The 13,744-nt window shown below is 57.7% G+C and overlaps 3 protein-coding genes across 3 annotated transcripts; 1 reads left to right on the top strand and 2 right to left on the bottom strand.

The window, feature by feature from the left end:
- Positions 1-644: 644 nt before the first annotated feature.
- Positions 645-3,030, bottom strand: BESB_018030 (uncharacterized protein; the record flags this gene model as incomplete). Its single annotated transcript, XM_029360518.1, has 2 exons — positions 645-866; positions 1,453-3,030. 2 exons carry the CDS (start codon positions 3,028-3,030, stop codon positions 645-647), a joined length of 1,800 nt encoding a protein of 599 aa, XP_029216494.1.
- A 1,802-nt stretch (positions 3,031-4,832) lies between these two features.
- Positions 4,833-9,765, top strand: BESB_018040 (endonuclease III family 1 protein; the record flags this gene model as incomplete). Its single annotated transcript, XM_029360519.1, has 8 exons — positions 4,833-5,690; positions 6,173-6,253; positions 6,772-6,898; positions 7,511-7,686; positions 8,402-8,460; positions 8,697-8,762; positions 9,030-9,102; positions 9,631-9,765. The coding sequence occupies 8 exons, from the start codon at positions 4,833-4,835 to the stop codon at positions 9,763-9,765; spliced, it is 1,575 nt and encodes a 524-aa protein (XP_029216495.1).
- Positions 9,766-11,487: 1,722 nt separating this feature from the next.
- On the bottom strand, positions 11,488-13,592 carry BESB_018050 (uncharacterized protein; the record flags this gene model as incomplete). The annotated part of the gene is made up of 4 exons (XM_029360520.1): positions 11,488-11,945; positions 12,520-12,654; positions 13,049-13,117; positions 13,481-13,592. 4 exons carry the CDS (start codon positions 13,590-13,592, stop codon positions 11,488-11,490), a joined length of 774 nt encoding a protein of 257 aa, XP_029216496.1.
- Between the last annotated feature and the right edge of the window lie 152 nt (positions 13,593-13,744).

Raw genomic sequence — 13,744 nt, forward strand, 5'->3', positions numbered from 1 at the left:
CACAGCACATCGGGAGTCCCCTCTGGTAATACCACGATACTGAGAGGGGTTACGTCTATCTCGAGCCTTTTCCTGTTCCCCGATGTTGCAAAATCACAGCAGTTGAACACTGCTCCTCTCAGACTGCGCCTTCGTGCTCTCCCTCTGATGTGCCGAGACATCGATGCGCAAAATCCCTCCTAGTGAGGGCTCGGGGGCCCGCGCGATTCGCTGAGCCCCGTTTTGCAGATCTGCGCGTCCGCGCTCGCTCTAGACATATTCATACAGCACTAAACACGACTCGTGCCTGCATGTGTCTATGAATGCTCGGCGCCGCGGCGCCGGGATTGCCATCGCCGTGAGTTGCCGGCCGCTGCTTCCAGGCGTCACATGCCTCCTCAGACCACTCCGTGGTCGCTGCCCACGAGCGTAACCTCATGATAACACGCATATATTTAAGTAATCTAATATTCGCGATCTTGCTCCCAGTCGCGTATGCACATCGACAGACGCATGCGAACGCATACTGGCCTAGGTGTCTCCTTTGGAGCATGCTTCATCTCCTACGCTCCTCACCATCACCCCAGCTAGGCTGTGAGCCTGGAAACTCCTCAAGATAGCAACAGAGTACTCACTGAGTTGCCTCGTTTTAATTCACTTCCCCGTCACGCAACTGCCTCGGAGATGCTTTCGCCCGGGACTACGTGAAACGCGCCGGCGGGTTCGCCAGCAAGCCGCGCCTGCAGAATCTTTCGGCGCCAGTTTTCTGCGTCTTCTGCACTCAGGGATGGGCAAATGCCGCGGCCGCGCTCCTCCAGCAGGCGGCGCTCGGCGTACTCCGTCCAGCTGCCGTCGTACAGCGCCACGCAGCGCGGGTCCACACCGACCTGAAGAAGACAGGAGAACGAAGCTTGCATGTATCGACTCCTTAGAGAGAGGGCAGCCGAAAAAAACCAAATAGCCTCTCGGAGTCTAGCTCGCGAACCTGCCGCTGGACTGCCGGCGCCAAGCTGAACTCCACTGCCAAAGTCGCGCACGTGGAGGAGCATGGAAGTGCATACACGCACAATACATGTTCCACTTATGGGCAGATCCGCGCCCTCAAGAGTTCGCCGACGCACCACGCACAAGCGCAGGTCACTTTCTCGCTTTCCAACTCTGCATGCGTATGTGCATAGCAAGAGGATACGAGCACCTCAAAACGCACGCGTGGATATGCATATATGCATGTATATATACGTATACGTATGCATGTACGTACCAATCTATCATTCAAGTATTCCATCCATCTATCTACCTATCTACACGTCGCTCTTTATGCAGATGTATATATAGGTATGCGCTCGCATCCGGGGCAACTGGAAGAGCTGCTCGAGTCGCTGAGCTGTCCTTCCGTGTTAGCGTTCCTGCTATGCCCGCGCGCGGCCCGCCGCAGACAGCACATGCATGCGCAGGTCTCCGCGTTTCACTCACCTGCACGAGGGCGACGTAGATGATGCAAGCCGTCATGCCGCTCCCGCACGTGACGATGAGCTGAATTTGTTTTCGCGTCTCCTCGCCGTTCGAAGGCTCATCTCGCCTCGATGGGAGATATGCGTCGTCCCCGAGTTTGCCGAGGACGGGATGGAGCGCCTCTATCAGCTCCACACGGCTCTTCAAGACGTGGCACGCGAAGGCCTCCGCGGTCGGCGCGGTGGCGAAGGGCGAAAGCTGGTCATGCGTCGCGAGGACGCGCCCCTTAGGCGATGTGTAGAACTGCCGCGAAAGCAACACATCCGTGAAAGGCAGATTGATCGCCCCTGGCATGTGCCCCGAAGGCGTGCAAGGCCGGGGCTCAGGCTGCACGCCATTGAAGCGACCCGCCAGGCGAGCGTCGACGAGAAGGGGAAACACCACGCCCACGCCGCCCTCCTCGGGCGTACGTACAGTGCCGCGCGCGCCAGCGACCAGGGCAACGACGTCTTCGTACTCGACCACGCGGTCTGAGTCGAGAGCAACCTTCAGGAGACCTTCCTTGCGGAGGCTGCCGGCGTCGAAGGCTGCCTCAGTTGCCCTCTCGCTCGCGTCGTTCGCGGCGTCGACGTCGCCGCGCGCGGCCGCTGCGACGGCCTGCGCGCAGGCCTCCACGCTGCTTGCCACCATCGCGTTCGCCTTCTCGTTTACCGGCGACGCAGGCAGCGTCGGGCGCACGTCTTGATCCTCAGTCTCGCGTTTCACAGTTGCCTCGTGACGCGCGGCCGCAGTCTCCGGCGCATTCCCTCCAAGGCTCGTCGAACCCCAAGAGTCCTCGTTTCCGGCGGCAGACAGGTCGGCGGACAAAGGACCCAGTTCCACCGGGAAGCCCTCCGCGCGCCAGCGCTTGATGCCGCCGTCGAGGACAAACGCGTGCTTGCACCCGAAGGCCTTCAACATGAAGTAGGCGCGCGGCGCGGAAAAGACTCCGACGCCGTCGTACACCACAAACACGTCCGAATGTATGTCCACCACAGCGCCCTCTTTCTTCTCCGCGGCAGTGCTGCTCGCGTGGCTGGTATCCCATGAACTTCCCCCCGTAGATGCGCGAGCGAGGTATTCTCGCGTTTTCGCCTCCAAATAGCGTGCAAACAGGACCGCGCTCGGCACCATGTGCGGGTAGGGACTGGCGATGTCGCTACACTCCTCGACGTCGAAAAAAACTGCATGCGGCAGCCTCGCACCCTCGCGGTATTCCCTCAAGCTGTCTCGCCCACCGAAAATTGGAAGCAGCGTCCAGGAGGCGTCAAACAGGAACACACGTCTGCCCTGCGTCTCCTCGCCCAAAGCGAGGAAGTTCAGGCGCGACGTCGCTTCTGGTTGCCTCGACAGAGAGGCCTCTCCCTCTGCGACGCTCTCCTCTTTGCACTTTCCGTCTACGTCTGCATTCTGAGCGTCTTTCCCAGCCGTTCGCGTCCGCATCGCCTGGGCAAGCTGAGTCTTCTGCGTCGGCGAGCCAAAGCGCAGGAGGACTTCCGCAAGCTCTGCCGGAGTTACCACAGGGGAGACGAACCCCGGCGCATAATCGTGAGTTGCCATTTTGCTATATCGAGAAAGACACAACACCAGAAAATACTGTCTTCCGCCGCGGGCCAAGCAATCAGACGAGGAAGGCCGTCAGACAGCACCGTTTCACGCTGAACGTCTGCGCGAACAATGGCAGAAGGAGAGGCGACAAGGTGGAACACTTCAGCTGAGAGGCGGCAGAAGAAACCGCGTGCACAGAAAAGTTGAAGTGGCAACGCGCTGGATGGACGATGCCCCTTGCACCAAACCACGTAAGAGAAAATTGAAAGAAAACCTTTCCGCTTCGCAGGAGTCTTCTCCCAGTGTCCACTGAGCACACCACGCTGGTCGTCTGGGCGAGAAACTAAAAACGCAGCCAAAAGAAGTCAAGACAGCGCACGTGTCGGCACTCCGGCGCAGATGCATCTAGGTGAATACCGTGTGCAGATACCAGAGAAAGTGGCCGGGAGTGCTGCGGAAGCAGCTCCGCCGAGGTCAAGTGGCATGCCCCTTCACCACCAATCCTCTTTTTTCTGCAACGGACGCGGAAATATTTAGAATTTGCTTCTTGAGAAAGCGCCTTGTCCAGTCAAGCTCACAGAACCGCACACCAGAGACGGCTAGCTTGCTCGTTGAACTCGGGTACGGTGAGACGGCAGGCGAAGATCCCAGCGAAGCCACAGCACACCACGAACCATGTCAAGAGAAAATAAAAGATTGGGCAGGCGCGTTTGCCTCGTGGAAAACAAAAAATGGCACAGCAAGCCTTCTCACGAATCACAATGACCTGCGCAGTCGGGTATGGTGTCTGCAACGAGGCGAAAACGAATCCCTGTGACAGCGGCGTCGCGCATGCAGCCGCAGCAGCCGGAGACGTGCCCAGAACTCACTGCGTCACATAGCGTGTTTCTTTACTCGATGCAATCTGGAGATTCTCGAAAAACCTGGGGAGAGGAAGCAAAGTGGCCTCCCCTCCATGCGGGTTTCACTTTCACATTCTCGGTGTGTGGAGCGTGTGCGCCTTTCGGTTTTTCGCGCGTCGTGACCTGCTCAGAGCCTCGCGCGGCGCGCCGCGTAGAGACAGGCAAAGAAGCTCGGTCTTCGTTTAAAATATTCAGATGCCCGAATCTCGATATTCGTAAGGCATGGGACGTCTCTCAGCTCATCGAGTTTGCAGAATCAGACGAGCGCCCGCCAGCCCGTTGCGTGTTCCCGTGATATTCTCCGTGTTGCAGATCTCGTTTCTTCTGCCGTTTGTGGCCGGCTCGCCAGGCACGAGCATCAACGTAGACGCAGTCAGCTTCACTTGCGAGCGCGAGTTTCCTGTTACGAGCAGCGACCTGATCTCTCCGTCGAGGTGGCGGCCTCCTCCGCAGGCCCTCTGTCGTTGTTCTTACTCCTGTCCTCTCCCCCGACTGCTTAAGTTGTGCCGACGCACTTACGCGACTCCCTTCCGCCTCTCTGCCTCGACTTTGGTGCGGTATTCTTCCCTCAGTGGATGTAGCCTGCTTATCTGGTCGCCTGCGTTTGTTTTCGGTAAGTTTCGCGTGGGTTTCAGTCGCCCTGTCCAGACGCGACTCCCTCTTCCTTGCCACTCCTCACCTCGTAGGCCTTCGCTGGGAGGGGCTTTGTTCTGCTCGGCGTTCGCCTGCAGGCCCCTGAGTCCGCGCTCGCTCTCGTTTTTCTGGAGCTACTTAGAAAACCAGGCCTACCCCTTCAAATCGAGAAGCGCATCTCTGGCACACTCGAGCGCGAACGCAGAAAAGGGGGAGAAAAAGCCGCAGGGAGACGCGGTGGCGACAGCCCTGGTCTACCTTCACGGCCCGCGAAGCAAAATGCGAGGCTCGCGAAGGTCGCCATCCGCCCCCGGCGCGTCGCGTCGAGGGCTAACAGATGCGGAGGAGGCTGCATCGAAGTATGCCGGAAAACGGAGGAAAATGACACAGAAGACGGCCGCGCGCCGCAAACCAGAGAAAAGCGAGACAGAAGCAGAGGCAGTGCGACACCAAGCCGGGGCGCGGCGGCGCTCGGGCAGGCTCCTCCTTCAGGAGCCTCAAGAGACAGCGAATGCGAGCAGTTCGTCACTTGCAGATCGAAAGGACGCCAAGATGTCTCTGCAGAGGGCCGCAGTCGACTTTGAGCAATTCCGCAATCCAAGCAACGGAGACGCAAAACCGACGAGCCCGAACCTCGGCACCCCCTCGAGGGGACAGAGTGTACGTACACTCCAACACGCGAAGCAAGAGGCCTCACCGGCCACAGCAGCGAAGTCGCTTCCGTCTGGGGTCAAGAGAGAGGTTCGCGTGAAGAGCGAGTTCGCCATCGACGCCACTGAGCGGCTCGCGAAGGCCGCCGCTGACGAGGCGAGTTCTGCGGCTCTCTCCACCAAAACGGAAGTGGCTAACGAGGCCCCTAGCGAATCGAAACTGGCGCCCCTGGCAGCCTGCGCGGCTTCCACAGGGTTTTTCCTCTCCGGGGCGAAAGGTCGGCGCAAGAAGGTAGTCGGGTTGCGCGCCGCCAGTGCAGCCCCGCCCCGTGCCGGAGGGGGGGGGGAGCCAGGCGACATCGAGGACCTTTCGCCGCAGAAGAAAGCGGAAAAAACGAATCTAGAAAAGTTCGCTGCCCTTCCCGACTCCCCCCCTCCGCCGCACTTCAACGACATCTGGACTGCTGTAACGGAAATGCGCGCCAAGGTAGGGAGAGAAAAAACAAGAACACGGCAAGTGAAGGCCGGCGCCCCGTGTATGCGTACAGTCAAAACTGTGTGGCTGGAGTCACCTCCGAACAGAAAACCACGCAGGAAGGATCTCAGTGTGCTTGCCTACACAAGCAGTTGGCAAAAGTGGAAAATGTATCAACAGCGTGATCTTAGGGCTTGGAGATCTGTCTGCACGTTGAATGTTTGCGTCATGCCCAGGAAAACAAGGTGATAGTGCAACCTATACATGGGTTTTTATATTTTGATAAACAGTAAATTATTTCTCATACGTCAATACGTGAATGCTGCTCATATAAGCGTTTGTTCACGTCTCGGCGGCTACTCAGCAAGGCGATCAGTCCACGCAGTAGTCGCGTGAACGCCAACGCGTTGGAGGTCACCCTTTTTGCAAGCCAATGAATCCGAGGTTTCAGGGTATTTTTCCTTATCCGATCTCCGTCTTCGGTGTGTGTACAGCGCGACGCCCCTGTGGACTCCATGGGTGTCGAGGCGATGGGCGCCCTGGCGCTACAGAACGGCGGCGGGGAGAAGGAAAAGGTCAGAAACAGTTTCTGCGATTTCCTCGTCCAGTCCTCCTTTCCAGTCTGGGCAATGTCTTCTGTAGACAGACGCTCTCGTCGAGCCGCGCATTTCTGCGCAGATGTGGATTTTGGCGTGCATTTATACAAATGATTGCGTACTCGGTTGCGGAGTGTAACGGCGTCAACGTAATGCAATTTGCGTGCTTCGAACCTCAGTTTGGAGGCGCATATGGTGTCTCCGCTCCATGCATGCCTTTGACGACCCTTGTGTATAGACTGGATACACACATATATTCATATATGGGGAGGCCTAACACGCATATATATATATATATATATATATATATATATATATGCTGAAAGACGCGTAGAGTCTATATGTCATTTGCATTGTATGCTCGCTTGTTGGCATTAGGAATGAGCGTCGTTCTGCGCCTGTCACCAGTCTCTGGCCTCCGCTGGCCCTCGTGTCGCGTCTTGCTGAAGCGCGACTGGGTTTTTTGCGTGCTTCTTGTGACTTGGGTGTCTGTACAGCGGTTCAGTATACTCGTTGCGGTCATGCTTTCCAGTCAAACCAAAGACGAGCAAACTGCGGCGTGCATGCAGCGCCTGCGCGACGCCGATGTGCTGTCCCCGGAGAAGATGAGTCGCCTCTCCGTAGGTACGGCCCTCTCCTGGTGTCTTTTTTCTCCTCGGTTTGCAGGCAGCCTTGCGTGGTGCGTCAGGCACTTCTACGGGGGAAACCGTAAACTATGGCGGTCGGCTGAGATCCAACATATCTAAGGTAGCAGACCGAAGTTGCGTGTGCGGGTCATGGCCTCAATACACGCGTTGAGCACCCTGGCGTTAAGCCTACCGTGGAGTGCTCACAATCGCTCTGGCGAGGGAGTCAGGCCATGCACGGCACGGGGTGTCTCTTTGTCTCCTTTCGTTCGCTCTGTCTCGCTATCGTCTTTTCTCTGCGTGGCTGCCTCGAGAGGTGTCCGGCCGAGTAGACGGAGACGGCCGGCGGCGCTGTCGTGCGCACCCATTTTTGCTCGTTTGACTGTCCTTAGGGGCCTTTTCAGCTCACAAGCTTGTGTGCGCGCTCCAAGTCCTGTCGAGCACCTCCCTCACCGAATGCGCGCTCGACTCCCACTCCACATATATATACATGCAGACATTCACGAATACCTGCATATATATATTGATATATATATATATATACATGTGGCTTTACGCGATAATGAAAAGGTGTTGAGTGTGTGTGTGTGTGTCGCGTGCGGCGGTTCAGAGGAGCTCACGCAGCTTCTGTACGGCGTCGGCTTCCACCGTAACAAGGCGCGGTTTCTGAAGGAGGCCTGCGAGACGATTCTCGCCAAGCATGGAGGCGACATTCCCCCTACCTACGAGGAGCTTGTGCAGCTCCGAGGCGTCGGCCCGAAGATGGCGAACATCGCCGTGCACGCGGTGCGTCCAGGGCGCCCAGAAGGGGGTTGCCGCGGGACACGCACGCCAGTCTGTCTGGCGCCTTTCCGGTTTGCACGGTTCCTTGCGTTGCACCGGCCTTGAAGGCGCACACAGGCTGCGAATCCGAGAAGAAATCTCGCAATGATACGGTCAAGCGAGGAAGGCGACGATCTGAGCAGGGCTGCCGGCAGAACCGCGTGAAGAGGGGGTTGGATGCGTCACACACAGAGACGCGCGACACGCGCTTGCTCAGGCTTGTCTGTCCTGGGGGTCTCGCAGGGACGTTTTCAGACGATATGGCGTTCTTCGTATACCCTCTCAAACTTGCTTCGGGCTTGGGAATGGCTTGCGGCGCGCGTTCACCAACAGTAGCCCTCGATTGTGTGAGGGGGAGGCCTTGGCGCCCACGTCGGTGTACATGCATGCTTGAGCACAGGCTGGCGCTGCGCTGAAGAACTGTCGTGCGAGGCATCCAAACGCGTGTGTGCATGACTGAGAGCGCGCACCTTCACATATCTCTTGTGGGTGCGCAAAGAGATGCGCCGAGATATCGTGGTGGAAGGGGGGCCGACGTCCACGTGAGCGGCGACCTGCACCGTGACGAGAAGGCGTTCGTATACAAATGCGATTGCCTTCGCGAAACCTACAGTCGTTCCCGCGTGCAGAGGAAGCGCCTTGGAGGTGCGCGAGTGTCGCTGGATTTGTTGGCCTATAGGGCTGGGACCGACTCGAGGGAATCGCCGTGGACGTCCACGTTCATCGCATCGCGAACAGGTGAGTCGCGCGCGCTTGCGACAACCGCACCAAGGAAGACACGTACGCATTTCGTTTCAGCCGTTGAATTCGGGTTGTTGGCTCAGAGATTTCGCAAACCGAAGTCGAATCTCCGCGCAGCGGGACTCCGGGTTGAGTGCCTTCCAGACCACTGCCTCACTCAACGCGCGAACCCCTTAGTGACGCGAGCCCCGCCTTTACAGCGCCTCGACTTGACGGTTTTGGCTCTGCTGCAGGCTCAACTGGGTGAGGACCAAGACGCCGATCGAGACGCAACACGCGGTTCAGAGGTTTCTCCCGAGGTACGCGGGCGCCCCCCGCTTCCGAGTCAAGTATATGTATATGTATATATATATATATATATATATAAATATATAAATATATATATGCATATATATGTATATTCAAGGGCAACTCAAGGGTGGCACGTGTGTGTAGAGTCATGCATACGCGCAAGTGTATATATATATATATATATATCTATATACGTATGCCTCTGTGGACGGGCGTGTTGATTCTTCTGAAACTGCTACATGGGTCGATTGTGCTGCGTGTGCGCGCTGTCGCAGAGAGCTCTGGGCGGAAATAAATCTCCTCTTTGTTGGCTTTGGCCAGCAGATCTGTCGCCCTGTCAAGCCCCTGGTGAGCGCTGCCGCTGATTTCTGCGGTTGGATTTTTACATATAACCGTAAATGCGTACAAAGTGACGACCTGTTAAAGCGCATGAACTAGGCTGAACCAGGGAGGGAGCGGTGCTTTGCGCGATGCTGACTAGGCCTGAGCAGCGATGCGGCGATTAGCTTCGAGCCGACCTCGGCGTGTTGGTCTTCTTGAGGTCAGGTTCGGCAGAAGCTGCGAAACGAGCGGAAGAGCGAGACTGAGAAATGGCCACGCGGTATCGCCCTGCGGCATCGCTCATGGGGGGGCCGTGATGTCGTCTTACCACCCAGCAGCTTCTGCAATCGATTCGAATGTCGTCTTCTTCGTCCTCTTTGCATCCGTTTTACCTGATGTCGCTCACCGCACGCGCGTTTCTTTCGTGCCCTCGCGTCTGTCTCATGCAGTTTCAAAGTCTTTCTTCGCCAATGACTCTACGCGCCTGAGATTCAAAGTCTGTTTGTGGATTTGCGCGTCTCTCTCTCTTCTCTGGTCTCGATTTTGCCTTCGCAGTGCCATGAATGCAAAGCGAGTCAGTGGTGCCCAGTTGGCCGCAAGGCGACGCGAGGCGCGAAGAACTTCGCGGATGTTTCTGTGCGCAACGAATCCGAGACAGCCACGCTCGCGGCCGACGCGGAAGCGGAGTAACGTCGGTGGTGAAACTTGAGTGGAGCAACCGATGCGGAAGATCGCCTCGCGATGGGTGTGGTTGTAACTTCGTTGCCGATACGATACCATATACCGGAAGGCCTTTGAAGAAGAGCAAGTTTTATCTTCACGCGGAAACGCATTCGCTCTCCAGGAGCGCGCTGGAAACAGGCGGATTGCCAGCTATGTTTCTGCGACGCCTTCACTGATGCATCGGGCAAAGCATTCAGCTCCGCTTGGGATGATTTCCAACATAGCTCGGCATATAAAGTGCGAGGGATGAAAAGACTCAGGCGTTGCGTACCTATGCAGTCATCGATATGTCCCTCTTGAATTGGCTCTTTCACTCGTACATATTTACATTTTGATTCATGTATGTATACGATATTATGCGTAGGCTTTGTACGGTTGTCGTCGGCAGGGGCTTCGGCGCTTGTGACTGGGGCTTGGCGGGCACCCCAAAGAGGTCGCCTTGAGTTTTGATTTCGTTCGCCGCCATCGGGACTTGGCTGTACTGTTCTTTGAAGTTCAGTTCCGTCGGCGAGCCACAGTGAAGTTTTTCTGTGCGTTTCGTTCCACAGGGTCTCCTCAGCTTGCGATGAAGTCACGGGAAACGAATACACAATATATACATGTACTTCTGCATCCCTGTGTGTGAGGACTACACGCATCTCTTCATTGGCTGATACAGGTCGTGCACTCGTGTCATGCTTTTGTTTGATCTCTGCAGTTGCTTCCGCTCCCTTCTGTGGCGAGTCTGACGGCAGGCAACCCCGCAAGATGTTTTCTTCAGCCTTTTCCGAGGAGAGTCAACTGCGCGGGAAGGTGTAGGGCACTGTGCGTTGCCGATCTGGCAAACACAGAGCCTCGCCGCCACGCGAGGGCTGGCCTCGAATGTGTGCAAGCTAGCCCCGAGGGACAGAAACTCTTCTGGAAAAAGTCACGACGAACAATTTAAGAAACCGTTCGAAAAAGTAGTCTGCCGAGCATAAACGTCCACACGAACAGTGGTGTGTCTCCTCACACGCGATGCTGATAAAGTCGCCCAACCCCCCTGCCGATGCGGGCCCTGGTTCACGGTCGCCAACACACGGCGCCCGCTGCCACTTTCTCTTCTCTCCTCGCTGATCTTCACAGTCTTTCCAGTCACCCCGCATTCGAAGCTCTCACCTCCCGCACACATCGCCCCCCGCTCCTAAAAGAAAGCCGAAAGTCAGCTTCGGCCAATTTGGGTTAAAAAGACCCCCAAGACCGCTTAAATGGCGCTGGCCCGCCTTACCGCGGAAACCCGCGGAGCTTTGCGCAAGCAATCGCCTGAAAAACCGGCTGCCTACCTGCATGCTTTCGCTCGCGTCTATCCGCCTCAGACTCCCCAAAGCGCTGCTAACCGCTTTACCAATCCGCGGACGTACCCCGGCGCCGGTTCCATGCGGGAGAGAGAGTGTGAAGACAGACTATTCGATTCACCGGTGGATGTAGCTGCATTATTAAGAAGTGAAGCACACTGCAATAGCAAAGCATGATTTTTTTGGTTTTCTTTCGGGGCGTCGGCGCCGCCCCTTTTCTATCGCTCTTACGCCTCTGCCCAGGTCCGTATCGCGTATCTCCGCGAGCTGCGTGTGTCGCTTAAATTCTCAAAATACGCGGCCGCCCGCGACGGGCGTGCCTCGGCCTCCACATCGCCTCTGCCTCCTCTTCGCCTTCATTCTCGCGTCCGGACGTCTACCGGACGTAGGGGAAGGTGCCTTCTCGCGCAAAGGGGAAGATGATCTCTTCCCCCTCGCCGGAGGCGGTGGAGCCGCTCGAGGGCGCGCGCTCCAAGGTCTGCGAGGGCTCGCGGGCAGGCTCTGGCAGAGACGATGCGCCAGTCTCCTCGCGCATGCCGTAGCCGGCCCCCCAGGGCGCCGCGGCGCAAGTCGTCTGAGTCTCCAGGCCCGGGGCGGAAGCTGTATAGTAGGCGTGCCTCGAGCCCTCCGCCGCCGGCAGCCAGTAGTACGCGCCAGGCGCCGCCGCCTGCTGGAAGTGCCTCTCACGCAAAGGGCACTGCGCACAGCCCGGGCAGTAGGTCGACTGCATGGGCACGACGCGCTGGACAGCCACCAGCGGCGGCGAGGCAAGCGAGCCGGTGCCGGGGTCATCCAGGCAAGGAATCAAACCCGAGCGTTTGCTGGGGACGTAGACTGAACGCATGCACACGTAGCCATGAATGACGACTGCAGCACACACCCACGACCCCGCGGGGCTGCTGCGACAACCAGGGAGACAAGGTCACATGGAAGCGGGGGACGAACGAGAGTCGACGTCAGAGCCGCGGACGCATGCCCAGCTCCAGAGGCGGGGCGGGCGTACGAAGTGGCCGAACCCGACGACGATGCAGAGAGGCCAGAGAGCCACACGCGGAAGATAAGGGGACCGAATGCGAGACTGCATGGGTGCGATTACTGTGATCCCTCAGGTAGTTGTGGGAGACAGTCGCGAGTCCAAAACGCTCTCGGTTGTGTCTAGGTCGCACTGCAGGAGTAGTTATAGGTAACGCTGGTGTGGATGTTGCTCTACACGATACGTCACGACACAGACGCCACGACGGCGAAAGCCAGGAGGGAGCTGAAAGGAACAACCCCCAAACCTCCAGAGCAGCACCACTGGTGCCTGCCATCCTTCGGCGCGTGCACATTGCTCGGCGGAAGGAGGCGAAGAGCTCGCGGATGACTCTGATAGCGGCGCAGACACAAGCCGCTTCGCGCAAGAACTTACGGGATTCGGAATACGGGAAGACAACCGACGGCGCCTGCAGCTGCGGAGGGGGCGCGCGGATCTCGCGGCGGTGGCGGAAGAAGTTGATCGCCCAGCCCATGAACTCGAAGCCGCAGCCGCCAACGGTTTCCGTGTCTACGACCGCGGGCACCACACACGCACAAGCAAATGACGGCCAAAAATCCGGAAAGAGGAGGCAGAACGCCTTTCCGTTTCCCCTCCTCTAACCGTAGAACCACACCGTCAGGCTCTCTCTGCTATAATTCCCACGTCGCTATCGCAGCTGCAAGGACTCCCACTGAGGAGGAGCCTCCGGCAGTCCCTCTGGGCGAACGACAGAACAACAGGCGCTTCAAGCGGGAGAGCAAGGACGGCGGAAACTTCACAGAAAGAGGCCGACGCGCGGAACACCGACCTTCGACTGACGCATTTGCTTATGCCATAGAGCATGAGGTGAAAACACGCAAAACGCGGATATCTCGTAAACCCCCCCGCCACCCCAACCCAGCCTACTACATCTGCCACTCACTCGGTTGCTCAGTGTCAGGCCCCACCAGCCAGTCGAACATCCTTTGCCACTCAACTGGTTTTTCATTGCCTGAGAAAACACCGCAAAAAGGCAGAAAGAAAAAAGCATGCGGGCAGCCGGGAGACTGAGAGCTCTCTAGTGAACAGCTGACTGGCGCGGCCCGCGGTCTGCCGTCGCCTGCCTTTCTTTTAGCGAAAGAGCATACGCGATAGCGAGTTCTCCGGCAGCCGCAATAGACGGTGAAGGACTCCTGGTGGATGCAAGCGAAGATGCACACCGACAAGATACACCACATTGTGAATGCACGCCTGCATTCACAAGCCACGGGCTGGGGCGGCCCTGTGCCCACATGTTGACAGCTGCGTCTGTTTTCTCACCCCAGCGCCAGAAAACGCGTCCCCAGTTACTCAAAGAGATCATCTTCGGGCTTACTCTTCGTGGGAGCAAAAAGCGCGTCGCCCGCTGCCGCCCCAGGAGCGGAGTAGCGCTGCGGAGCGGCAGGCGCGTACGTAGCTGCGCTGATGGAAGGACACTGCGAGACCATTTTGTTGGTTTAGCAACCTAACCGCAAACGCCCATGTGGCAAAGTTAACCCTGAAAAGAAACGCAAGGACTACGGCTTTGTTTCCACCGCAAACGCAGAGAACCGCGAGAGGGGGTACGCGGCGCAGATAGAGGGGGGGAAGGGGGGAGGGG

Source organism: Besnoitia besnoiti, chromosome X (assembly GCF_002563875.1).
Source record: "Besnoitia besnoiti strain Bb-Ger1 chromosome X, whole genome shotgun sequence".
Lineage (NCBI taxonomy): Eukaryota > Apicomplexa > Conoidasida > Eucoccidiorida > Sarcocystidae > Besnoitia > Besnoitia besnoiti.